The sequence below is a fragment of the Plectropomus leopardus genome, chromosome 14 (assembly GCF_026936395.1).
Source record: "Plectropomus leopardus strain MGB_pleo_1.0 chromosome 14, ASM2693639v1, whole genome shotgun sequence".
Lineage (NCBI taxonomy): Eukaryota > Metazoa > Chordata > Actinopteri > Perciformes > Serranidae > Plectropomus > Plectropomus leopardus.
In genome coordinates this window covers 23,303,996-23,331,848 of record NC_142189.1, presented here as the reverse complement: position 1 = coordinate 23,331,848, position 27,853 = coordinate 23,303,996, and the positions used below count along the sequence as shown (strand labels likewise).

Genomic DNA, 27,853 nt, shown 5'->3' with positions numbered 1-27,853 from the left:
AGTGTTTGGTCAGGGTTTGAAACTTTTTAAAATTTAATTCAAGTACGCCTAGTAAATACTACCTTTTTTAAATCACATGTAAAGTAAAATGTGGTATTAATGTTAACTGCTGTCCATGTACAGTGACGAGATTAAATTTAAAAATAAATATATAAAATAAATGTGTATATAGAAAATAAAATATGTAAAAAAAATATCCATGTAGCTCCTTTGTAGCTCCCATGTTCCCACTTTACAACCTCAAAGCATCTGAACACAACGAAGTCGGAAAATCCGACCTTCTGACTTCAATTGAACGCAGCATAAAACCATGTGGTAAGTGACGTGGGGAGCTTGGGTCTGTCAGAAATAATTAAACAAGTAAGCAAATATTTAATGCTGTGATTTACTCTTGGGGGGAGAAAAATAACAAAATTTGTACTAATTTAAATCATTTTTAATATACATTCATCTGAGTAAAGTACTAGTTCCTATATGTTTTATTTGTTATAATCTAAATATTTAGACGCTTAACATTAATTAGAAGACATAAAGGATCCAGTTGGGTCTGTCTTGAGACCTGCGTAGTGTTGATCTGTTGTTCAAAATGAGTAACTATCAAAGGAAAATATGGGGTCACTGTGTCATACCCGTGCGGCTGCTGGCGTGGATGAAGCGCGCGCACACATTCACACATAGCAGTACAGTGACGCGCTGTGGTTGAGGGAGCCTCGAGTCCTCCCTCCTGCCTTTCACATGATCTGTAAGCTTTCACAGAGGAGAGACAGGAATGTGGAGAGGAGCGACAACAACGATGGCTGAGAAGAGGCACAGTGCCTCCAAAATGCGTTTATTTCACTCTGTGGTCATCTGGGTGGCATTCATCCACTGCACCAATGGAATTCCTTGGACACAAGAAAAGGTAAATGTAATTTATTCACATATTTGAAACATAACACATTGACAGGCTTTCATAACTGTATATGTAGAAAGTCAAAGAAGTGAAACAGTTTTAAAAAACTTGCCATATTATGTATTTTTTACAATTTTATTATTATCTAGCCCACTTTTTATGAGGTTCAAATGCATGTTTGCAATTACTGATCAACTCCAGATCTTTACTTTTTTGTAACTTTTGAAAAATCTCACCCCAATATTTTGAATTGCTTTGTCTGAATTACATGAATTTAAAAAACACTCTTTTTTTTTATATTGTCTTTGTGTGTGTGCATGTTTCATTTTGAAGTGGTTATCTCCAAGACTATGTAATGTGAGAAAGGAGAGAAAAAAAAATCCCATATTCACATTTGATACACATAATACAGGTATGTATTTATTCATGATATTCTAACAAGCCTCTGCAGTGTTTCTCAGCACTGTTGTGTAATTCTCCTGAGATGCACCTGGGTATGCATGGCCATTCATGTCCCCTCATTTATGCTCTTCTTCTCCTCTCCTCTTCGCCGAGTTGCTATGGCAGCACAGTCATCGTCATTGATCCTCCAATTGCAGGTCTTGGTATTTATAGACCTTAAGTGGACCCCCTTTTAACCCTTCTCTGAACTCAGTGAGTCCTAGCACTGTGAATCACTATGTTCACTCTCTGTGACCACATAATTACATATTTTGCAGCGTGTGCCACTCTGTAATTAGAGTCAGTCAGTTTGGGCCCAACTCGTACCCTGAACAGGTTTTGTTGTGTGAATGTTTATGCTGTGATTGTAATGGACATGTTGTGCCTTCTGTTACTTGTGTGTGATGACAAAGTTAGGAGGAAAAACAAATGTCCACTCTAATTTCCCAGACAAGTCTGAAAACTTTTATTACATATCACACAAAAAATGACAAAAATGTGCTGCTTCCAGCTTCTCAGATGAGATGATTTGCTGATTTATGACAACGTGAGTTGAAAATGTCTGAGTTTAGGCGTGTTGGTTAGACAGTCACGCTGATGTGATGCACATTTTTTCACTATTTTAAGACAGTTTAAAGATTAAACCATTAATCAAAAAAAGATAATCAACTAAATAACTGACCATTAAAACAAGTGTGTAGTAGTGTAAATTACACAAGCAGGCTTTGACTGTGCGCCAGCATTCACCATCAGCTCTTTCCCTCCCGCTCTCTGTCCTTTTCTCCCCGTTCAGTTTGTTACCAGGACAACCACGGTGCTCGGCAGGTGAACTTTGAGACCAAATGAAACCGAATCTACAGGATTGAAGAATCAATATGTTTTTTTAACCTATGGCTGTAGTCAAGCAGGCATTGAACTGAAAAGGCATTGAACTTAAAACCTGATTCTAAATCCATGTTGTGCGTTCCTTAACAAGCACGGTCCACTTTTCTGCTTTTCGAAATTAGCCCTCGAGTGTATTTCAAAGCCCATCAATCAAAAGCTATTCACGTGTGTCTCTCTGAGGAGGTGTTAACTTCACAGCTCATGTAAAACACAATAGTTAGATCACCCTGACCTCCAGATCAAATTGTTTCTTCTTTATGTTTTTTTTATGTTAACATGTATGATTCTTTCAGACACTGAGTGAGGTAACATGCACATGAATGATCTTTTTATGAGGCTTATCCAGGTTATGATCATATTCGGTTTATGATGTTTACATGAGCACAGAGAAATCAGGTTATTCACAGTCTGCATATTTGGGTTTCTCATAAATAGAATATGGTGTTTACATGCTCAAAGACAAACAGGATACTCCAAAAAACACGATCATTAACGGGTTATTCGTGTCCATATAAATGAGCCGATTGTTAGGTCGGTTATATGTATTGAAAAAATTGTCTTTCGATTCGCAATGTAAATGCGGGAATTTAAAAAAATTGACTGTTGGCACACTTTGGGAGTGGTTTCCATCAATGCTAGTGTTGTGAAACACTGAAATCTGATTCTTTACGTCTGTCATCCACATTATTGCTCAACTGAAATGCATCATAAAAGACTTCCCTATTTTTATGCGAAAAAGTTGATGTGAGACTAAAGTAAAGACTGCTTTTTTAAAAAAAATATTCTATGATCCTTAAGCAAAACTGCATTAATAGAGAGGTCACAACAATCTGATCTCTTTGATCACACGGAACGGCATCCTAAATATCAGTTGAACCTCTTTTTTTTACACATTTTTTTTAATCTGGTTTGTTTCCTCTGTTCAGCTCCATCACAGAGCTCTCACTCTAACACAAGAAGAGATCAGTACTGCCCTGTCTCATACTGATCTGGAGCAGATGTGGCAGAGGGACCTTAGGCCGCTGCTGGTTACCAGGTATCCGGGCTCTGCAGGCAGCCAAGCTGTGCAGGAGGTGAGTGTAATTACAGGCTAACATATCATGGCTGGATCACTTTCAGATACAGACAAGCTTGGACACAAAACATGTAATTTCCAACTATAAACTGTGAAACATGCACTGTGCCATGTCATTGTCACGGGACCCTTATTCTGAAGCCTTAGTAAGATGCAAAATGCACCACTGGACAGAAATCCTGCTTGTCCAACAGCACATTATCCCCAATACTCCAAAAATACACTCTCTCTCCAGAGAGATCCAGGTGCTTTTTTATTTATTATTTTCACCATGATGGCAAAGCTTCTATACCCTCAACTTTTTTTGTGTCTCTGTCTTGCTTTGCCCCCTGTTGCAGTTTTTTTGTTTCTATAGTTGTTTTATGTGTCTTTGCCACAATTTTGAGTCTTTTCCCGATCAGTACTTGTCTCTTTTGCAGTGGTGGGTAGACAACTGAAAATCTATACTTAAGTAAAAGTACAGTTACTCCTTGTGGTGGAAATAGCGCTGAAATAGCAGGCTGTAGGGCAGAAGCATACGGGTAAGGCAGAGGTATATCTGGGAAATTTTTACTGCTTAAATAGGCTGCCAAATTGGGAGGGTGTGTTTTTTCGATGGCTCATGGAGAATGAAGTATGACATATGTATGAATCAGTGCAACTCGAAATGACAGCCTAAATTATCTCGCATACATCGCTCTATAAATGGCAAACATAGTGACGTAAAAAGCAGATTACTGGCTCAAAAATGTGCAAAGAGTAGAATTTCAGTTTTTTTTTTTAAAGTAACATTATAAGTACTCTTTCATTAAAAAAATGAATAAACACATTTTTTACTCATGTGCATTACTTGTAATACGATACTATCCACCCCTGCTCTTTGGACGACATTTGGCAGGTGAAGGCCAGGAGGCCCCTGACACTTTGGCCCCAGGGCCTGTGCCAGCGGACCCGCTCAATGGTCCATCCATGGATAAAGGGCAGTCGGACAAATGGGCTTTTGATCCAATGGAACATTTTTCTGGCTGTTGGGGTTTCAAAATAATGGGCAGTTGAAACAATTAGCAGTCCCCTCATGATACACACATTTTACAATAGTTGTCGGTGAACATCATATTATTGGCAACGTCATGGTGACTAAATGTATAAATATACAACCAGTACAACCAGTTCAGGAAGTTATCGTAATTATGTTTTATTCCTGAAAAAATAAGAGCCAACAGGTCTTAATCAGAGATGTTTGTTTTTCACAAGTTTATTTGCCACAGACTTTGGTCAGCTAATCAGTAAGGTGCTGATGAGTTGAGGTGCGGGTTGAATACTCATAACTAAAAAAGGAAACCTCTGTGTGTGTTCACAGCATATCAAAACAACCCTCGCGTCCCTCGGAGCAGGCTGGGAGGTGACGGAGGATACGTTTGTGTCACAAACCCCATACGGTCCCCTGTCCTTCACTAATCTTGTTGCCACCCTAAACTCATCAGCTAAGCGCCGCCTGGTCCTGGCCTGTCATTACGACTCCAAGTACTACCCACCACAATGGCACGGGAGGGAGTTCCAAGGCGCCACTGATTCTGCCGTTCCCTGCGCCATGATGTTGGAGCTGGCACGAGCCCTGGATGAGGATCTGAAAGCTCAAAAGGTGGTGGTCCTAGCATGCGACTTAAAGCTGCAACATATAATAAGTTAAAGGGTATACTATATATTACTGGTCTGTCTGTCTGTTTGAGACTGTCTGTGTAGACGCCACAAATCCCTCCTGTGTGCGTTAAATCGGCTTTTCAGTGATACTCGGGCTGTTTGGGGGTGTGTATTAGTTTTGTGGTTGTGGCCAGCCCTGACTTGAGTTGTGGTGGTGAATCACAGGCAAGTCATACAACAACAACAACAACAACACCAACTGCAGTAAGTGCAGGGAAAAATAACACTTCCTGACTGGGTATATACATCACTGTATATTTTTCTATTATGTCAGTCAAACATGACAAACAATTAATGTTGGAGTGGAGAAAAAGGAAAGATAGGTACTAACAATACATTTCAAAGGCTTCAAGGCAAAATAGTCTTATTTTAAAGATAAGGCTGTTGTTGAAAAGACCAGAAAACAATCATGCTTTAGTCAGTTTCACTACTTTCCAGCTTTCCTACCTTTCTCTCGCAGAGAAGGAGTAAATCCTTAAAAACTGTTCATGAATATATTGTAGTTTCATTTTATTTAAACGTGTAATTTCCTTTAACAACTGGGCAATGTCGTTTTAAGCAAACGCAACTAAAACCGGGGAAAATAGTGAACTTTGTTAGGGACTATTTTCAGCAGCAGATTAATACCTGCTCGGTTTACTTTAACATGAACTAAAGTGCCCAAGTTAATGGGTGGTTCCCTGATGTGTTCTCAACAAACAAAACTTCAATTCAGTGTGACACAAATATTTCAAATCAGGCTTCAGCTCCACGGAAAACACTTGTTAGTAGGATCAGTTTGGGCTACCACAGTAACAGCTTTTGTTGGAGAATATATTGTCCCCAAAATAATTGAAATAAATGATATTATTGTCATTTTAAGATCATTTAATGCCACTATTATATTGATCAGCATAATAAGGCATGTACACCCATTTAAAGAGCAAAGAACTTTTGATTCTTCAGAATGTGAAATTCAAATGCGAACAAAATATTAAAATATACAGCGCAGCCAGAAGCACCATGTCTCTCAGCATAGTTTTTTTCTAGTCATTAAGCTTAGGCACTGTGAAAAGTTGGGCACTGCGTCCAAGTCTTATTTTTCTTGTTTTCTCCGGAAAGCCCTGCTGTTCATTATGGCACTATGTTGGCTAAAATGTTGGTGAAATTCTTATGTACTTTATTACTTTATATATTATATTTATTGTAACTTTATTTAAATGCCTTTAGAAAATGTTTAATCAAAACTGAACTTTTCAATCTCACATACACTAAGGTCCCAGCAACGTTTTTATAAAGTTCAATAAAAATTGAATTAAAAAAAACTGAATGAATAAAAATAGCTCCCTGATGTAAAGTAAAAGAAAAAAAAGTTCCTCCATGCTGACATTCTTAGGTAAAAAAATCAGCCATGTAAACACAACAAACAATATCATACAATATATATGCATGACTTTGATAAATCGATAATGTAATTATTGTGACAGACCTAGGATCAGTTTATTGTTGGCCTTTTCCTGTAATTTGTTCACAATAAGAAAGATGTTAAATTTTGCCAGCCTTATCCATTATGCATTTTCATTGAGACTGTCACTAAAATTTTTACATCTAAATTGACTTTTTGTCTTAGGTCTAATTTATAGACCTTTGTGTGTAAACATACCTCTGCTCAAACACAACATCGTCAGCAGCAATGACATTTCAAGCTCAGAAGCTGCAACTGCCGTCTCCGTTTTATGCGGACTGATACAAATTTGACACCAACAATGCTTAATTGCTCCACAAACAAGTGATTCATACTGACAACACTTAGTATTCATGCAGCTTGCTCCTCTGCCCTTTCCCTGTTTCACAGTTGAGCTCAGACCCCTGTCTACTGGGCGGACAGTGACAGGGCCGGTGACAGGGAGAGGTCAGCCAAGGGACGTGTTTATCAGACTCAGCTGTCTGTCACAAAGGTCACTGCAGGAATAGGAATCACGTTGAATACAAATACGAGTAACGAGGAGGTGGACACATCATCAATAGCGTAGTTGATGAATAACATAGAAGAAATTGTAAACAGAAGTGTATTTTGGGGGCTGTTACAACATTATTAGGGATTTTTCACTTAAAAATACCTATGAAAACCTTGTTTTTGTTTTTGTGTCAGTGCAATTTAAAACCACTGGAGGGCAGCAGAGCTCTGATGATGTCCTTAACTTTTTACCTCTCATGCAGAGCTCCAGTCCTGATCTCACTCTGCAGTTGATTTTCTTTGATGGAGAGGAGGCCCTTTTCCAGTGGACCCCCACAGACTCCCTTTATGGCTCTCGCCACCTCGCCCAGAAGATGGAGGCCACCCCGCACCCTGCTGGATCCACGGACACCAACCAGCTGCACGGCATGGTACGCCACAGTTCTTTACTCAATCTTTTCTGCCCAAATCATCCGAGATTATCAGTCACTTAATCACACTCAAAATCATCCCTTTGTTAGTCCTCATCAATTTCAGAATGATCTGCTGAGTCCTGATCCCTGACATACACACCCACACACACCCCAACAAGGGAGGTGCATTTCTTAAATAGTTTTATATTTTTGAAGAAATCTCAAATCACACAGCCAGACATTTAATCATCAAGGAGGCTTTGGTGTCTCAATATAAATATCATTTATTATACAGTCTCTGATAACACAATGTCAAGGTAATTGGTATATAGTTTCTGTATCGCAGCTGCGGAGAGATAGTGAAAGTGTTTATCAACAAATGTAGACATCCCTGTGTGGATGCACCGAGATAAAGCAGACAGTATCTTTCAAGAAAAGACAGATGGGTGTGATTTGTGTGTGGTGCTGAGATAGCGTGCACATGTAGCATTGATGTCAGTGTGTTGCAGCAGCTCTGAGGTGTGATCACTGTGGGAACTGGCTTCTTGTCAGGAACTTATCGTCAGGATGTGTGGAGAGTTTCTCATGAGAGCTCACCAGCATCGTTTTCCCCCCTCATCCCTGTCTGTTTCGTCTCCAATAGGATCTGTTTGTGTTGCTGGACCTGATTGGGACTCCCAGTCCACGCTTCGGCAACCAGTTCCCCAGCACAATGCACTGGCTGTCCAGACTGCAGAACATTGGTGAATAAGTAAATGTTTTACTACTCTGATGGTAAACACCATGTAGGTCTGTTTACTTTAATGAAGGTGTGCCACAAACTTTTGTCACTTAAAACTATGAGTCGTTTCAATCAGGAGAGACAGGTGAATGAAGATAACTGTTTCATAAAGATTAAAGATGTACAGATTAATGGATGATACGTGATGATTAAGATTCGGCAGAAACACGCTCAGACTCTATAAGGAGATTTTTTTTCTTGTGAGCAGCATCAAAATAAATCCCTGCATAGAGTGCAGACACTGGTGGCAGTGGCTGATGACTTTACTGAGAATGAAAGGCCGATGAATTTGTGAAGACTTAGCGGTGATGGAGCAGTGGAGGATGCGCACAAGGGGGCAACCTATATTGTTTTTTCAGGGCCGATACCGATTATTAGTAATAATGGAACCGATAACCAATATTTGGAAACGATATGCATTTACAATAATGAAAATATTTCTGTTGAAATTTAGACTTTGGAATATAACAAACTCCAAAGCAAAACTTGTTGTTTAAATGCCTTTAGCAAATGTTTAATAAAAACGGAACCTTTCAATGTCACATACAGCAAGTTTCCAGCAACTTTTTTTTTATAAAGTTCAATAAAAATTGAATTTAAAGAACTGGATGAATAAAAAAAGCTCCCTGAGGTAAAGAAAAAGAAAAAAAAGTCAAAGTTCCTTCATGCTGACATATTCTTTACATGTATTAATACACACACTTTTTCATTAATTATATTTTATCTGCGATAAAATGCCAATAAAGATAAATGGCAAAATGCCAAATATTGGCCCGGTAATCAACTAGGTCAATAATCTGTCGACTCTTAGTTTACACAACTGCAACATGAACATATCATGTAATTATCAAGAGAACTGGACACAGCATTAAACGCAGAGCAGGCTGCTGCTATTTTAGCCTTTCGAAATACTATCGGACTGAATAGATCAAATCATGACAGTGAAATAAGTCATTTTATGGGGGTTCTGATGCTCAAAAAAAACTATCCGCTGATTCACACATGAATACAATAATGTCACATCCTTCTTTGCACCAATCAGGATTTACTAACTTTTGAATATGATGACGCTTGTAGGGTGTGTTTGCTTGTGTTTCCAGAACTGTCAGTCTGAACTGATGAAGCAAATCAGCTCATTATTGAATTCTTGATTTATTTATAAGTCATAAGGATGTTTTTTTTTCTTTAAACTGAACTAACAGCTGCACTTTTTACTCTGTCTTAAATCCTATATCCTCAGAAAAGCGTTTACACTCTATGAATCAGCTGGTGGATCATCCTAACAGCGTGCAGTATTTCTGGCCCAACATCCCTATTGGCCACATACAAGATGATCATTTACCATTCCTGAACAGAGGTAAATACATCAACTAACACAACTACAGCAAATACAATTACACATATTGTGCAGTTTTGTTGGTTGATCCTCATCCTGCCCCTCTGTGTCAGGTGTGCGCGTGCTCCATCTTATCCCCTCCCCATTCCCGTCCGTTTGGCACACGTTTGACGACAACGAGCAGAACTTGGATCGCTCCACCATCCAGAACCTCAACAAGATCCTGCAGATTTTTGTTCTGGAATACCTCAATGCCAGACCCGCCATCCCTGCTGTCACTTCAAACCCACAAAATGCCCCATAAAAAAAACAACAACTAAAGAAGTTTCTTTCTTTTGATGTTTCATCGTAGTAAAGATCTTCAGCCGCTTATTTATGGACTGAAAGTTTACACTGTATTTAATGCAACAATATGCATTCCTTGAGCTTATAACTGAGATGTGAGGTTGAGACTCAACCCTGCACATCATATGGGCTCCAGCTGCAGAAAAAACATTTTACATATAGAATTTGTTGAGTGAAGCTTGATGTCATCAATATGGTCACATGGACTTTTTTTTTTTAATGTTCGAACATATCTTGGCTTTTGGAAGCTACATCTTCCCTTCAAGTCCCCAGCAACAAGATCAGTACACAGGATCTTCTGTGTGTTTTCTTACTACACTGCACTCTTTATACCAGCCTAACCCCCCTTTTACACTGTGAGGAGGCATCTTAGTGTCAGTGCTAATGTCTATGATCTGATGCCTCGAAGAAAAGGGGACACAGCAGTGCTATGACACCATTTATTTGACAAATTTGACCCAAAAAAAGTCCAAAATTGGTGATAATTTCATTATGAATTGCTTTTAGGACAGCTGTGCCCTGAAAACTCTTGGTTATAATCATAGGTGTAAATTTCGGGGGGAAACACAGGGGACATGTCCTCTTTAATGTTTAGAACATGTGCATTTGTCTCCCCCAGTAAAAAATATGAAAGTACCAGAGTACAAAAAAGATATTTGCACCGTAAGTTGATGCAGAAAATGCACAAATTGGTGCATAAAATGCAAGAAATTCAGTGTTTGATGTTCAAAAATGTCCTCCAGCATACTCCTGAAATGAAATCTACACCCATGCATATAGTCATAACAAATAACATCCAGATCCTTGATGTTGTGTGATAAATATATACAACATGGCCACTCACGTGATGCTGCCAAAATACATATACGGCGACGTGCATGAAATAGACACACAGTTTGTATTTTAGCGACAAGATACTTTATGTGACATTTCCTTTCGCACAGTAAATCTGTTCAGAGCGAACCTGTCAGGGGCAGGAAGTGGGTTTATTTGTATTACAACAACAATCTTCTCATGTCCCCTCATCTTAGATAGTGAAGTTGATAACTTCCTGTGTTGATGTTTCATGTGCCTGCATTTGTTTATTTGACATTATTAGCCCAATCTCAATGTAGATCCCAGAATAATACACAAAGCCAAAACTGGACATCCTTTTGAGGCTGAAATAAACATTGATTCAGAATACAGAGTTTGCTTATCTTTGTGAGTGTTTTGTTTTACTGTTAGGATCTGTGAATGAAGAAGTTGCTCTTTTGTTTGGCCATTGTGATTATCTGAGGCGACCTTTTATTTGAGGAAGTGTTAACTTTTTTCTGTAATTTGAACCTAAAACAACGAGAATGTTGTTCTAACAGATGTGCATCTGGCGCTCAGGTTTTTCTCCGGGCCTGAAAGCCTGGGCCCTCAAACACCACCGCTATCCTCTCCTCCCTCATCTCCACAACAATCCCTTGATTCACTTAATCCTATCAGGGAGGACTTCCCCTTAATTCCACACTACCCAGATCCCCTTCAATCCAGCCCACTCCCATGAGAACTGACTCCCCCGTTTGCTGAAGTCAGACATGTTTGTGATGCCTGGCAACAACGTACACAAACATACTGCATATCTTGTCTTGAAGGAGATTAAAAGTAAGTGCTTCAAAAGGCATTAATCATCAGACACTGTTATCGGTTATATTTTCCACACCAGAAAGTTGAGAAAGCTGTGTGTTTTAATTAATGTTCTGATGGTAAAACCTAAGAGACCCACTGTGTTTTATAGATATAACTTTGCTCCTTTTTTTGGCTTTTATTGTGCTTATCTTCCTCACTTATTTCCAGTTAGGTTTTCTTTAAAACATTTACCTTAGGCATCCTGTTAGTCATCACATAATTATTTGGTCTAGCCACAGTGAAAAAAATTATCTTTAATTAACTTTAATGTAAAGAAAAGATTCTTATTCGATATGTCTTGGCTAAGTCCACCCAGCAAGGAAACCAGCATGTTTGAACAAGGGGAAAAGAAAAGAAGCACAACAAATTGTTGTATAGCACTGTATCAAGACTTCCAGTAATTTTTTGCCTGTCAGCAAACTGATGCGTGCCCAGGTTTAATAACAGCCGGGCTTTAATCTGCAGCTGATTACAGTGCAGAGTATACAGCAGCTTCTAGCTGTACAGTAATGGAGTGATGGGAAAAGCCGGGACTCTCCCGCACAAGGTGTGTTTCAAGATTGTTATAAAACAATAAGCGAGGAAAGGTTACTTAATGTCACAAACCATGATGATGCTTGAGTGCCATCACCTCCAATGTGCAAAATAGCTATACATTAAAAGCAGCCCTAACTCTTCAAACTGAATTTAAGTTTTAATATACCCTGATACTTATCCTACCTGATGTGATTTCTAATTTTTGTATAATAGTTTGCTGTTGCTGTGCAGTTGCTTTCACCAGTATCAGTGCAACTGATACACATGACATGCAGCAGAGGGGTTCCCCAAGGTATTGATAAATATCACTAAATAAAATAAAGAAAATTAATATGTTTATATATAATTATATTATACACTAAATACCACAGTACTACTGGAAACTGTGCTATTATATTATTGTACAGCAATGCATATTTTCAGAGTGCTATGCTTATTAAGACAAAAAGCAAAAGTAAATTAGTGAAATTTAGTGTATTTAGGGACAGTTGCAACTTCTGACTCCTATTCAAAGTTAAAACACAAAAATCTGACAGTGGGGTAGCCTGCTGCAACATGACTTGCAATGAGGCAATTTACCAGCAGAGGAAAGCAACGAGTCAAATTTAAACGTATGGAAATAAAAAATCTCAGCTGTTTCTGAGGTTTTCCTTACATTATTTTATATCTTGCTGACTGCAGACGGGATTGACAAAAAAAGCTAATATCACATTAATGAGTCATTGTAATGTTAGTAAGGCATTACCAGTGTGCTATGGTGAATTGACACTGACAGATAAGATGTGTAAAGCACATTGTACTAATATTATGTCCTGACATTTCACTGTGATTTGCCATTTAAATTATATTGACATAATTACAGTGTAATTTGTGTTTTTGCCTTACTTTTTTTCCCCGCAGAGGCAACAAAATATAAACTGTGCAGCACATTGTATGTTTTGTACACGCCTCCAGTTTCAAATGAGGGCGGCGAACACACAGAAACCACCAACATCACACCGCTACATTCAGGTACTCTCAGTAAACTCCTGTTCCCATGTCCCCAACTGGTAACTTTCATTGGTTGTTGGCTGTTCAAGCGGTTTTGGTCAAAATAAGTCTAATATGCGAAATGTTACTTTTAATTTTCGTATACTTTTATTGTTTTATAATTTGTTGCTGTATACTGTAATTTTTATTGTAATTTTTACATGTACAATATAAGTTTTAATAATTCTAATCATAGGAAGACAGTGGGCCCCTGAGCACAGATATGCAAAGGGCCCCACCACCTGTCCTACAGAGGAGCAAGACGCAAAGGCTTTGAAGTGCTTTGGCTATATTATGCACCATTTCATGGATATTTTGGTCTCTTTTATGTCATTTTGTTTTTACCTAGTGGCTGTTATATGTATTTTTTTGTTGTTGTTTGGCTATCTTTGCAGTTATTTTGATTGTCTGAAGTAATTTTAAGTCTTCTTTTGGTAGTTTTGTGTCTCTTTAAAGGTAGTTTTGTGTCTTTTATGTGTCATTTTTTAGTCATTTTGTGTGTCCTTGTCCTGTTTCATCTCTACAGTAATTTTGTGTCTAAGAAAAAGAGAGATGACTGGTTGCTCTGTCGACTATGATCAAATGTAGGTCAGAAACTTTTATCGGGCGATCAAGGAAAACAGTGAACAACAGGAAAGAAATACATTTACTCCAAAAGTGTGAAAAACAAGGATGAATTACATTAAAAAGCCTTTATTATAGTGGCTAAATCATTAAAAAAGCCAACATGTTTCGACCACTTGTGGTCTTCATCAGGGCTTTAAAAATATTTTTGTGTCTTGTTGGGGTGATTTCATGTCTCTATGTGGTCTTTTTTGTTGTCCTGTGTGGCTTTGTAGTGATTCTTTGTCTCATTGTGATTGTTTTGTGTCCTTTTGTAGTCACTTTGTGTCTCTTTGTGGTTGTTTTGGTAGTTTTTGTAGTTATTTTGTGCTTCTTTGTAGGTATTTTGCATCTCTATGTGGTCATTTTAAGTCTCTTCCTAGTCAGAGCAATCCATTATAATAAACCTTGATTATATGAATACATGATTACCTAAATAAATTATTACAGAAGGAAAACAACATCATGCAAAATATTATTTTGGTTTATATGTGACTGAGACGAGCGTTCACATTTTAGGGCTTGCTGTTTCGTTATTCAGCACCCAAATTACCATTGTTTTTACCCAGCATTCCCAGCAGCACGTGAACGCAGCAGTGACTCCAGCCCCGGCGGTGAGCAGCGGAGGGGGATTTCAGTCCAGCCTCCTCTCACGCGTGTTCAGAGTTGTTTAGTGGGTGAACACAAACAGACGAACAGCGCGGACCTGTTGCGAAGAATGTAACGGCACCTTTTGTATTTTAATTCTTGAACCTCGCCGCCAAACTTTGGGCCCATTTTTGTCTCTGTAGTTGTGTTAAAGGAGCCATGGAGCCGATAACCAAGTGGACGCCGAAGCAAGTTGTCGAGTGGATGAAAGGTGAGTCTGGAGGAACTTCGTGTGTGGCTCAATTTAACGTTATTCTTCACTGTTTTTTGACAGAAACAGTGCCCCATTAGCGACATTTATGCTCGTTAAAAGCCTTTCTGTCTATACCATAGACTGTATGGTCTCAACTCTGAGTCGGTGCTCGGTTATCTCGAGCTAGTTTCGTAGAAACTTCTGCTGTGTGACAACATACCTTAACGCAGGAGCTTAACAATGGGACTGCACTGCTTTTACTTACAGATGTTAGTAAGTTGAGCTGTGTCACTTAAGCTTTCATAGCTGTTTAATCCGTTTGATTGATACCTCTGATAAACTGCTTCTCTGCGTCTGAATTGTGTTGTGTGTTTTTACTCTGACAGTCATTAGCAAACTCCCAACACTATTGTAGGTAAAGAAATGTTTAATTCAGACACAAATACACTAGTTTCCAAACGGTTTTATAGACTGTGTGTCAGAAATTCCGTTGTCAGTAACCCTTTAATACCTGGGTCAACTACAGTTTTCTTGTGCTGCATTCAGGCGCCCTATAGCATTCAAATCTCTAAAACTTGAGAAAACTGGTTTGAAAACAGGGGAAAAACATAATGAGCAACTTGGAAAAAAATTGTCCTGAAAACTGCAAAAAAAATGTAAAAGGTCACAATAAAATGGTAGGAAAATTAGGGGATTAGCAGGTATTATTAAAAAAAAAACAAGAGGAAAAAATGACCAAAAACTATATAATTCTCTTGATTACATATTTAAATTATATTACAGAACAAAAGAAAAAAAATCATTTTTATAGCACTTTCTTGATGCTGTTTTCTTTTCTTTGTTTGCTTTTCTTCTTTTAAGGTGTTGCTTATTTTCAGGTAATTTTCTTGGATTTTTTTGTAATATTTTCTGTAAATTTTTGGGTAATTTCTTGTTATGTTACTCGTCATCCTTCCACTTTTTTCATTTAAAAAGCCAAGCCAGTTTGCTCAGCTTTAAAGGGGTCAATGCCACACTCTTATCAAGCAGTCTTTTGCCTCAGAGTCTTTCATCTAAGTTTGTTTGTCTAAGTCAGTTTGTTGTCTATTAATTGAGTGAGGAATGACAGTGAACACAGTCATAGTAATTCACATAATTTTACTCCCACTGGTTTAATGAATTAAGTAATAGTGATGTGTAACAAGTACCAACGTTAATGTTGACGTCAGTTTTTAAATCACTCTTCTGTATGGATGGAAATCACCAGAGGATACATGAGTCACATAGAAGATATTAATGTGGTTTTATACACGTTGTGATATGCTGAGTATTGCGAGTATTGTTATTAATTACTTTTTGTCCTTCAAAGGATAATTTAATCTGTTTTATCCAACAAGATAAAGTTTTCAATCTGTTCACTTCAATCAGAAAAAATCACCTAGTGACAAATTATTAGTGTATATTATTCTAGTAGGCTACCAAACATTTAATTTTTTCATTTTAATATTAATAAATCATATCATTTAAAAACAAAAAAATGACACTTGGCAAAATTGTATCGATCCAAAATTGGCAGTAGGGTTGCAACAGTATGAGATTTTCACAGTATGGTAACTGTCTCAGAAACTTTTGCAGTTTCATGGTATCATGGTATTACAGAATTATTATAATTATCAGCCAGAGTGACCCTTAAAGGAATGAAAATGGAAGGGTTATTTTTGGTTGAGCAAACATTTCATTACTATAATTGAAACTAGAAATGTTTTTTTTTTCATTGGAAATATGTTTAAAAAGTCTCCCTTTAGAAAATAAAATAATTTCTTTTTTTTTTTTTAAAGAAATAAAATCATGGTGAGAATTTCCATTCAGTTGCTTTTTTTTAAAAATGTAGATAAGGAAATGTACACTGCTTAATAACCATCAACATTCATATGACGGCATACCTTGAAACCAGTACATGCTGCAATCCTAACTGTCACTCAACGATATAGTAATACAGTGTTGGATCGATTTTTTTCCCCCCACCCGTACTCCCCTGGTGTCTTAAACTTGCTCCCTCTGAGGAAGTTAAAGTGATTTTAATTCCATCCATCATTATACAATCAGACATCTATTTTAGTGTTTTTTTACTCTAACACTCCATTAAAATGACATACCTGTTTCAGGCACTGAGGGGAATACTTGCTATGACATCAGCATGCTCTGATTCTGTGTTCAGTCACAACGTTGGTATGTCCGGATGAGGGACACCAAATGGTATGTGAGTTATGGATGGAAATATTTGGAGTACTATTGTTCCAAACACATAAAAAAGTAAAGTGTGTGTATGTTATATGGCAAAAGGAGTAATGGGCTGTTTATATGGCTAGCGGTGGGATGAAGCTGTCTTTGCTTTTCTCTCACTGTAATTGGAAACTTCTCAAAACAAATTATAGGTGGCTTCCTTTTAATCTCATAATTTGTGTCTCAGGGTCTTTATTTCATTATTTGGAGCTATGACGGTGTTGTAGCTCAGTATGTGCTGATTGAGGCATGCCTGCCAGTGCTCATCTATAGTTGGGGAGCTAAAGGGGATTGTGGAGGGGTTACTGCCAGTGTGTCCAGTGAAAAGAGCCCGGCCAGGCACGCAGGGATGGAGGATTAGTTGTCCACACAGGCCCCATTGCTGTCAGTCAGGTTCCATTGCTGTCAGTCTCCTGCAAATCTGACTCAGCAGTTGTCTCTGTAGGTTTAACCAGTGGCTTTGCAGATCACTGTAAACACTGTAGAGGTGAACTAACTCAAAGGACATCAGCACATTAATGGAAATATTTCTCAGATCCCATTCATAATCACATGCAAACCTGGTGCATGAATGTGGGCCATCTTCATACCACATGATGGGTAAATATTGGGCCACTGTCATTGTTTAACAGGGCTGTAATGAATTTAACTTAATCAAAAGTCACTGCAGTGTTGTTTGCACACTCCAGATTCAACAAAGCAGATGATACCGCCTTGTAAAGTCATCCCTGAAATTTAACTTTCCTCATTGTGGTCTAGCAAGGCTAAATAGCCATTTGCTTTGGTTAAAGGCGTTGTCAGTGGATGCAGACTACAATTACTTAGCAAGAAATTGGCTCTGCCCTTAAGCAGTCAGCTCCACAAAACAAATAAAGCTCTTAACTAGAATTCAAAATGCAGCTCTGCTTGTTGTCATCATTTAAACCACTCCTCACATCACTGAGTGGTAAAGCTGCAATGACTAATCGATTAACCTGCTAGTTGTAAACTATTGTAAAATGAATCGCCAAGTAATTTGATAATCGATTTGAGTCATTTTTTAAGAAAAAAAGTCAAAATTCTCCAATGCCATTTTTTAACTTGTCTTTGACAATAAATGGAATATATTTGGGTTGCTGACAAAACACGATGTTTGATGATGTCATCCTGGGCTTTAGGAAAAATCTATTTTCTGACGCTTTACAGGCCAAAGAACTAATCTATTAATGATCAACACATCAATCGACAGTGAAAATAATGGTTTGTTGCAGCCCTGCTGATTGGTCTGCTAAGTTTTTATCAATTTTTTTAAAAATTATCTTGAGGGGGAAATTTAGCTAACACAACTGAATATGAAGTTAATCTACTTTGTCCTTAAAGTTTGGTAAACCCTTAAAAAGTTAGTTTCAGCATGTTCTCCATAATTGTTTTTAACATGTTTGTGGCCAATCACTGTAAAGTATGCAGCTAAAGAGGGACAGAGGTTGCCAACAGTGTCCACAGAAAAGACCTTGTGTTGCTGTTGTTGTCAGTGATCGCTCTACAGTACATGGCCACGACATAGCATGTGATGCTACTTGACTGAAGAACAACTTTGTAATCCCTTTATACCAAAGGCAAGCAGCATCACACCAAAGTAAGACCCATGTCGAGCGCAGGGTCATGGCCTCCTGTTGACCTGTTAACACCAATCGCAAACACGGGTGTTTCCAGAGTTGTTGTGCCTGTGTGAAAGAAGCCAAATTAAACTCTCAGAAAGTGCTGCAGGAAGACATTTGCTCTCCTTTGCCTCAGGTTGTTTTTCTCTGTAGGACAGGGACTGTTTTGTGTGTATTGAAGCTGTTGTTAATCACTTGCATTGTTCAAGGAGATCAAGCAGTGGTTTGTGGATGCTTATTGCCAGTGAAAGGGGGTTTAGTTCTTTCATTTTAAACACTGTTGTTTTTGTTTGGGTACTGGAGATGCCCTGAAGCGCATTTCCTTCACTACAAGCTCTGATCTCCCAGCTGGACATGTGGTGTCGTGTGATAGGTATTCCATATGTCATGTGTAGGACAACTTAGCCGGGGGGAAATATGCACTCAACTAATGACAGCGTTCATGTCACAGCAGTATGTTTTTAAGTCAGCAAATGATTCTATTTTGGGTTTTTGTGACACAGAATTAAATTAGATTTTAACAACTGTATCCAGTGACATTAATACACTGACCCACATACTCTTGTTCACAAAGTCCGAAGTTTAAGTCATATGCTGCTCGTCATTTTCCAAATATAGTCCTGAATTCACATGCTTCAGCTGAGGACGGCTGGGGGAATGTTTAGCCCCGACTCAGCTGAATAGTTTCTCATTCACCAAACACACTTAGTGTTTTTTTCCTCCCCACTTGTCTGCCTTGTAGTTGCTGGAAGTGCGACTGCCAAGTTTTAACAAGGCATCTCAAACATGCAAACCTGCATATGTACTGTCTTATTGAGTGGCTTTTCTTTCTGTCTTTAACAAGTTCAGACTGTGCAGTTAAGTACTGTACACGCTGGGTATCTTCCAGTGTTTTTTATATTAAATGCTGGCTCATCAAATTTCAAAGCCCTGTATGAGAACATGGACTAGGTGTGTCAGTTTTAATTTTGTATTCAATTTGAGCAAGGAGACATCATCAACATCCTGATGATCTAGTGGCCCACATCTCTCATACCTCTGTCAAACCTGACAGCCCTGTTCGGCCCACATCTATACCAGGCCTAGCTCTATTAGCTAATCAGTGATCTTTATGGAGCTACAGCCGCAGATGGGTGCGAACGTAACCCATATCCAGAAGGCTGATATGAATGGTCAGATGAAGGTTGAGCATGTGTTCCTTCCCACATCATAATAACGATATGTCCGCCCTCAACAGGCAGTGTAAACAGGGCTTCTGATGTCATGTGGATGGAAACATAAGAGCAGCAGCAAAGGTGTGTGTGCTCTATCCTGCCTCTCAAATCGCACCAAAGTGTCAAGGAGGCAATTAGCTCGTCACAGAGGTGGCAAACATTCTGAATGTGTCTTTGTCTTTCACCAAGAGTGTGCTTGGAAAAATAACAGCATTGTGTCTGAGTCTGCTCAAGCTGAATGATTCCACTGATGGGTACCCTCATCAGCCTTATCTGTAGAGATGATAGTGAGGTGTCGGCAATGATGGCCCGTGATCTTTATCTGGCGAAAAGAGTGACTTCCTAAACTGGAGTGTGAACAGACGTTGTGCAGACGCCTCACCCTTATTAAGGCATCCATAGCCTCTGTTTTAGTGCCGGCGCTATCGGACAAGTGGAGTTCTATGTTTGGATAGCCTCGACAGGCATCATTAATCCGTTTTAGCAACCCTTGCACTGTAGGCTGCGTGTATATGCATCAAGGAGGACAGGTGTTAAATTAATCCACACATAGGCTCTAAGGAGAGCAGAAATCTGTATGCTCCTTCTGGTGGCCAAGAAACAAATTGAAATACTCAATACAAAGTCAATCTTCCTTTGACATCTCTTAGTTAAATCTCCTGTCTTTGTAATTTACCAGTTTCCAGACATCCAGGCATTCAGTTTCTAAAATCGACCCATTGTGCTCCATTGATGGGCAGATAACCATGTTACTTTTCCATAGAGAATGGTCTTTAGAGTTCAGGGGAAGTGCTGTAAGAGGATTCCCCCTGGGGAGAGGTGGCTGAAAGGGATTGCGGTGGTTTCGTTCCCGTTGGCCTTTTCGCGGCCTGTTTCTCACACGGCCTGTTGTCCCAGCCTTACAGCCTCAGGAGCTCTAACATATGTGGACTAATAGTGAAATCATCAATAGTTAATGTCACTGAATCTAGCAATGAGGAGACAAAGACAAAGCAAAAGTCTGTGTTTTATTCCATATTTAGTCTTCACTTATACCCCTTTTCCACCAAAATTAGCACAGATATACGTTTTTTTTTTTTAAATGGGTGAACCCATTAATTATGTCTTTTTGTGTTTTTATGTTTTTTTTGTTTGTTTTGTTTTTTTTTTTGGTGTTTCACCTTTGGTATCACAGACAGGCCGGAAAACAGGTAAGTAAAAAGTAGAAAGGAGCATGGAGGCTGGTAACTTCTTTTGACATATTTCTCACTTATTCAGTCTCTCATTTAAACTCAGTTCAGACTAATTTGGAACAATGCTCAAACGCTGCTTGGACAAAGACAGACGGTATTTTGTGGTGGCATGTATTTGCATCTAGCCAGTAAGGGGGGTGGTATTTGCATGTCTACCCTGGTGTTGTGTTTCCATCAATGCCGATCGGAGACGGGGCAGATAAATACTGGTGACTATCACAGGAATGTGAATGCTGATTATATCCTTTCCCTTTACATTAAAAAAAAAACACGTTAGCGGGTGTTGGTGGTTTTTTTGTGCAGTGGGAAAGGGGCTATAGTGATTGAAAGTAGCCATTTAATGAAGCTTCAAGTCAGTACCCAGTAATGATCTTTCATGTGTGCAGCACTTTTGCAGGGGTCATCTTTTTTTTTTTATCAGTAAGCCAAAATCAGTTTACATTTGCATGCAAGTCCAACGGTTTTCCTCTCAGTGCCTGGAGAGGAGACCAAGTGTCACCTCGTATGCCTGTCAACCTGGGTTAGACCAGTTTGCTTTTCATTCAAATCTAAAATGTGCATTGCAAATCTCCCAGATGATCTCAGCTTAGCAGGACCTACGAGCTATTTGGCCCTGCTCTTCCCTAAGAGCATTGGCCGGTGAAGTGCCATGCTTAAGCCATGGGAATAAAAGCTCCAACCTGAGGTGGCACAGCGGGTGCAAGTGCAAATACGGGTGACATGCTGACTGAGCTCTCGTGCAGGGATGTCAAGCGTGTGCGCCTGTCCACACTCGCTGGTTCATTGCGTGTCATGATTGTGCCTGGAGGCTCACTCTCACAGTCGTGAGATTAAAGTTTTTGTACATTTAATTTCCTACCAGACCTATGCTTTTGCATTGATTCAGAGTCATGCAGAGAAGAAAAAAAGGAAGTGAAAGGCTGTGTTGGTATTGCTATCAAAGCAGTGCTAATGCAGTTATGCTCAAATAACCACAGGACATGAGAGGAATGCAGTCAACTTCTGTTTTTTTTTTCTCTACCAAACCAAACCAGCAGCTCTGTGACTGAGCAGTCAAAACAGGTCACACATGTCCTTTGTTGCATTTGGGGCCACCAGTTGCTTTTAACGGATTTAAAATGCTGTCGAGTTCATGGTCCCCCTTGCTGACCAAATACACACAAAGCTCTTTCATCCAGCCACCAGCTTACACTGTAATGGAGTGTAATGTCATTATCATTATGAAGTGATTTGTAGTTTTACGAACTGTTACCCACTTTCGGGTTTAGCCGGGCACTTGGGTGAATTCCAGATGAGAGCTTTGTTCAGAACGTGTCCAGACTTGTCCATATTTTCCTCCACAGAGACTGAATTCCTGTCTAGCTATTCACACAGAAAAAATGTCGTCCCTGTAGGAAATATAGTCTCATGCTTGAACTTTAACAGAATCTACTGACTTTCATTTTTCATTATATTGTTTATATCTGCATTACAACATTGCGTTGGTATGCAATTAGTATAGCACGGAGGCTGTTATTGTTTGTGGATCTCCACAGGTTTTCACCTGCTGTGATGTGTCTCTGAGTCTCTTATTTACTTTTTACATTAGCGAGTGCTGATGGATAAGGCAGCTGTAATGGGTTAGTCTGTTTTCATAGCATTGATGGTAACTTGATGAGCCTCGAGGCCAACTATCAGCATGGCTCCATGGCACCCTGAATAGATGAAAGTGTTTGTTTTAACCAGAATATTTTTTAAAAAGTACTGGATGATTAAAGGGAAGCCCCATACTTTCTTTGTGGTTATTATGTGTGGTTTTCCCTGCAGGTCTACAGCACACAAAGGCATATTACTCTATTGTGGAAAGGCCATTATAAAGCTGATAAGGGGACACAGTTAAGCTCCTGTTTTCATTTTGTTATGGTTGAAAGTCACTAAGGGAGTCTACAGAAAGTTCCATGAATGTAGAGCAGTGAAGTCATTCATGCCGTATATTTCCAGAGGAGCTCTTTCATATTTTGTCCATCTTCTTCTGGACATCCCCATCACTTTTGACTCCTCGAAAAAAAAACACCCACTTGTTGTTTATACCCTTATTCTCCACAAACAGCATCTAACATGCAGGTAACTTATCAGAATATAGGTCAGCCGTGACAGATCCAGCCTGACGGGTGTTGTCAAATTGGTTTGTGAAATCTCTCAACCCACTGAACTTAAAATCATCTGTGTTTTTGCCGGAGGCTGGATCATGACACATTTATAACAATATCTGAGCTTATCTTGACTTTGGGCTTAAAGTTTCAAACAAAGCAATGTTGATCCCTTGATCTCAATTCAGTAGGTTGTACAAAGGATATCAGCAAAACATGGGTTTTGAATTTGTTTAAGCAGGGAGCGGCGGCTGCTCTTTGAGAAAAATTCTGGTCCCGAAAAAACTATAATGGGAGACTCAGTTGATCCTCCTTTTTGTCTCCATTGGCGCAGACATGTGGGAAAAGCCTGTCACCTGCCTTTCATGTCTGTTTAAACGCGGCATGCTTTTCAGTCAACAGCACATTTATCATTTTCAAGAACGTGACTGTCCGTTTTTTTAACAACATGTCACAATTGTGAGGGAAAGACACAACAGGTGGTGGCAAGAGCACAAACAAACCTCACCTGGAAATGGGCGGAGTGTGTTTTTTGTGTGATGGGAGGGATGTGCCAGAGTGGGTGTGATTATGGAAAATCCATCATTGATCTGGAACATAAGAGCAAAATGTAGGGACACATCATTACCCTTTGAAACCTAAGCCAGTTGGCTGGATTTATTCCAAAAACATAGGAAGAGGGCAGTGAACAGTAAGAGAAAAAATGACCTAAAAATTAGCAAGAAATTAGTAAAAAAAAAAAAAAAGTACAAGAAAATTATCTAAAAATACGTTTTTTTTAATGAAAAAAGAAAAGAAAAAAATGACAAATAAATGACCTGGAAAAAGTTCTTAATAAATATAAATAAATAATAAATGTAGTTTTTCCCTAGCTTTTTTCTTTTTTCCGCAAGACATTTTTCCCTAGCATTTTAAAAATCATTTTCTGAATCTGTCAGTCTCCTGCAACTGCCTTTTTCCCCATGTTTTTGAAAGAAACCATTCCTTTTGCTCAGGTTTTAAAGGTTTAAATACTTGTGAAGGGTATCTAAAGCAGCACAAGACAAGCGATGTCGCTCCAGATTTCTGAGGGTTTAACACCGAAGAGTCAGAGGAGTAACCACGGCACAACATTCAGTGTGTGTCTGAATGGCTGCGTCACAGACGCCCTGTCCCAGCCTGCCGGTGTGATGAGCTGTCGCTCATCGCTAAATTTCACTGAAGATGACTCACCCTCCCCCACTCGCCTCCCTTGCAGCAGGGAGAATTGGATCAGCTGCCCACGGCCTGTGGGCTGCCTAGTGATGTCTTACGCTACATAATTCATTCAGGTGCTCATTATATTCTCTCTGTCATATTTAGAGAAATGAGTCATTGAGAATTTTCATGGGAAAGCTGACATTGTTGATTTGTGTTTAGAGTGGAGTGCATGTGTCATTTTATGAGGCATGTGTGTTTTAGTTGATTTTTATGGGTCCTCTACAGAAAGAATAGATGGAGTAATGATGCACTGAATATTTTTGACCCCCGTCTCCTTCTCCCCTGACCTGGACACAAGCCAGCTATAAATCCTTGGATTGTTGTCACGTTCTCCTCTCCTTCTCTCCACTTCAGCCTCCTCCAACTTCCTCAAAAACCTCCGTTCCCCGCAGCCTCTTCCTCTGTCACTATAGTAACCTTAATTTTATTTACTTCTCCAGCCAGTGCTCCTGCTCTTTGTTTGCAACCATTGTGACTGAGGGGGTGACCACCAGCACCACTTTGTGCTGCCACAAACAAACTTCTCCTACTGGGTTTAGCCGTGGTAGAAAGCAGGCAGCAAGCTCAGATTTGCGTGTGGACAGACCAGGCTGAGGAACGAACTTCCACTGTGCCAGGGTCAGAGAGGGACCCGCTGTCGGTTTTGATCGAGTAAATCCTCTGCTCGGCTTGGCAGTGGAATCTTTCTTTCTGCTGTTTTTTTTCCCAGCTTGGCTTTTTAACAAGATTTGAGATTTAACCACTGGGAGATTTATGGCAATTAGCAGGTTTTCATCCAAAGATGCTTATGAGTATCCACATTAGGAATGGAGCAAGTACTACACTCAATCATATGAGCCAAGGAGGTGACATGACACTATCTTGAGTTTAATTACCAGCTTGCTTCTGTCTTTTCATATCTCTCTGTTTCATAAAAGCCAACAAAAGCATTATCATGCAACATAGTTACACAATAGAAGCAAAGTTTGGCTCTGCAAGAAAATATGCCCTCATGCAATGTTAGCCTGAGTGCTAGCACACTATTCCCATGGCAAACTAAATGAGTGGGGCACGTTTCCTCCCCCAAACCTTGTTCATCTTAATTGTGGTTTCCATAGGCAGCTATTATGGTGCTGGTAAATTGCTCTGTAATCAGTGTGTAGGGCCACCCTGATCATACACCATACATGTGACGGGATGAAAGCACTAAACTGAGTTCCCTGTGTTTGTTTTTTTTTGTGACCTGTTTGTGTCGCTATGACTTTGAACCAAGGGTTAGGTTTGATGGGGGATGTTGTATTTTAAAAGTCATTTTCTTTTTTCGTCTTTTTCTGTCTTTGCCTTTTGTTCCCCCGCTTTTTTCCTTTTTCCCTCCATCTCTGTGTCTTTGTAAAGAGCGGCAGTCTTTAATTATAATTGTCTTGGGGGGGATGATGTATAGGTTGTAGCAAAGTGAGTGTTTTAGAAATCCTGTTGACACACAAACAGTGCAGTTTGTTGCACATTTCAGTTCTGACTCTCAGGCCCCATGGACTGAGTGTCCTTATTGCTTTCTGATTTAACACCTATTGTGATTAAAAAGGGAAAACACAAGACAATTCCCAAATTCCAAGAGTGACAGTCTCTATTGTATTGTGCACTTTAAAGACACAAAGACTGTGACTATCTTGGGATACTTGTCAACAAACAGAACCACAACAATATGAACGTTGGAGGGGTCAGGAAAGCAAAAGCTTATGTTGGGTGGAGAAGCAGGACCAGGACTGAGAGGAGAAGGAGGGGGTGTTTGAGACATTTTTTGAGGTCTCTGTTGCTTTCTTTAGTAGGTGTTTATGCTGGTGGTAATGAGCTGCAGCGTGGCCGGCGGCCGACTGGCTGGAGAGTGATGGGTGAAGTTGTTGGCCACGGAGGTCATTACTTTGACCTTTACTCCTGTCTTACACATATGCATTTGTTTTGTCTACCTGCACACAGTGTCACTGACGCTGGCTCATGTCTTATTCAGCAAACATTGACGGTTTACATGCAGCTTTACAAATCTGTCCTTGAATATCCCAGTGCTGGTGTACCGGCGAATAAATCAAATATCTGTCTGTTTATCACCAATAATAAGCTTACAATTTCAAACTGCATTAAGGCTCCATCAAATGGTAGCAAATTCCTCCTATGCCAGCACCTCTAAAGCTCACAAAACTCATCGTCCAAAGTGCAAAAATGACAGTTGAGGTTATTTGTCAGACTATTTCTAGGCCATAACCAGTAACTTTCTTTAATTGTATCAAACAGAAAAGTCAACCCGTTACACTCCGTTTCCATCTCCAGTTTGACATAACGTCCAGTCCAACTTGGAGTGCCATCTGATTATCCCTAACCAAACAAACTTAGCCACCTGAATCTAACAACATTTTAAGTCCTTGTTTTGCCATTATTTAGGAGTGGAACCGAGCAAAGTAAGACAAACTACAATGTCTGGGAGATATTGAGAAAACATGTTGATTTACAACAGCCTTGATAGCAGCGTCTATCTAGCACTCAGCATTGTTTTTATAACTCCTCATTGGTTCTGGCGCTCCACTTGACAACAGTTTGTCCTGCATGTGGTGCTGATTAGCTAATCACTATTTTCCCCCCTCAGCGCTCATTGGATTGTTTTTTATTTTAACTGAGAAACTGGTGTTTTATGTCATGATGCCATGGTTTGGGCAGGTTCCATACCCAAGCATGTAACTTCCTAGATTCTCGGCTGGTTGCCTGGCAACTGTTCAGAATGAGGAAGTAGTTACAATTTTGTTTCATTTTAATAATGCCGAACGAGGCGTTTCTCCCTGTTTCAAGTCTTTGTGCCAGGCTGCGCTGTGTCAGTATCCTGGATAGTTTTGTAATTTGTTATTCTGTTTTCCCCTCTGTGACAATATAAAACATTATGTATAGTTATTATATGGATAGTTATTATAGATAGTTATCGGCATTCAGAAATTGGCTGCTTACCTACCCAAGAATCCTCCATTTTAAGAGAATGATGGCCTGCAAGGAGGCACAGGGTCTGTGGAAGACCTGCATGTGTTGGAGAAGTCTGACAACAGAAAACTAAGTTATCTTTCAGACTGCAACCTCAGTGACCCAGACAACCAGTTTTCAGTTATTTTTCCACGCCCTTCGCTTAAGCAACAACTGTTTTGGTTGATGCAGGTTGCAAAGGCAGTCACTTATGTGCCTGGAGCAGTCTGCTTTATCTCTTTCTTTAGTGTCTCTCTCACTCAATCCTGTTTTTCCTTCATCCTCTGATCTGTTTATGACCGTAATGCTCGTGCAACAACCAAAGGGCCTCTCATAACCTCCTACACTCCTCTGCTCTGATCTGCTTCACCTTCAGACATCACCTCTCACCTCGCTCCAGTCAATAGTAACCAAGCTGTCCACACCCCCTCCAATTCCCCCAGACTTGAAATCAGTCAGGTAACCAACAATGTGACTGGGGTTGTATGCTGCTTGAGATGAGGATTAACTGAGCCCAGGAGCTGGCGGTCGTAGTTGCTGATGTGCTTCAGCCCCGTGAACTTTGACCCCCTTTTCTCTCATCAGTCATCGTCCATCACCCCGTAAGAGACAGAGCTGTTTTTGTCTGCCTGTGCAGGGACTAGCCTCAGCTGCTTTTTTTCTCCCTTTGGAAGCCCACTCAGGACACGTAACTGCCATTTTGTAATCTGTTTT

The 27,853-nt window shown here is 39.6% G+C and overlaps 2 protein-coding genes across 2 annotated transcripts in view; both read left to right on the top strand.

Annotated features, from left to right (window-relative positions):
- The first annotated feature begins 709 nt into the window (after window positions 1-709).
- On the top strand, window positions 710-10,973 carry qpct (glutaminyl-peptide cyclotransferase). Its single transcript, XM_042501073.2, has 7 exons — window positions 710-901; window positions 3,145-3,291; window positions 4,633-4,914; window positions 7,173-7,340; window positions 7,966-8,065; window positions 9,344-9,460; window positions 9,553-10,973. Exons 1-7 carry the CDS (start codon window positions 770-772, stop codon window positions 9,741-9,743), a joined length of 1,137 nt encoding a protein of 378 aa, XP_042357007.2. The 5' UTR covers window positions 710-769; the 3' UTR covers window positions 9,744-10,973.
- A 3,253-nt stretch (window positions 10,974-14,226) lies between these two features.
- The window catches only part of LOC121953255 (connector enhancer of kinase suppressor of ras 3-like), a 60,916-nt gene continuing 47,289 nt past the window's right edge, over window positions 14,227-27,853 (top strand). The window contains exon 1 of the mRNA XM_042500242.2: window positions 14,227-14,468. Coding sequence (XP_042356176.1) covers window positions 14,417-14,468 — 52 coding nt within the window. The 5' untranslated portion in view covers window positions 14,227-14,416. The remainder of the gene's footprint in view (window positions 14,469-27,853) is intronic.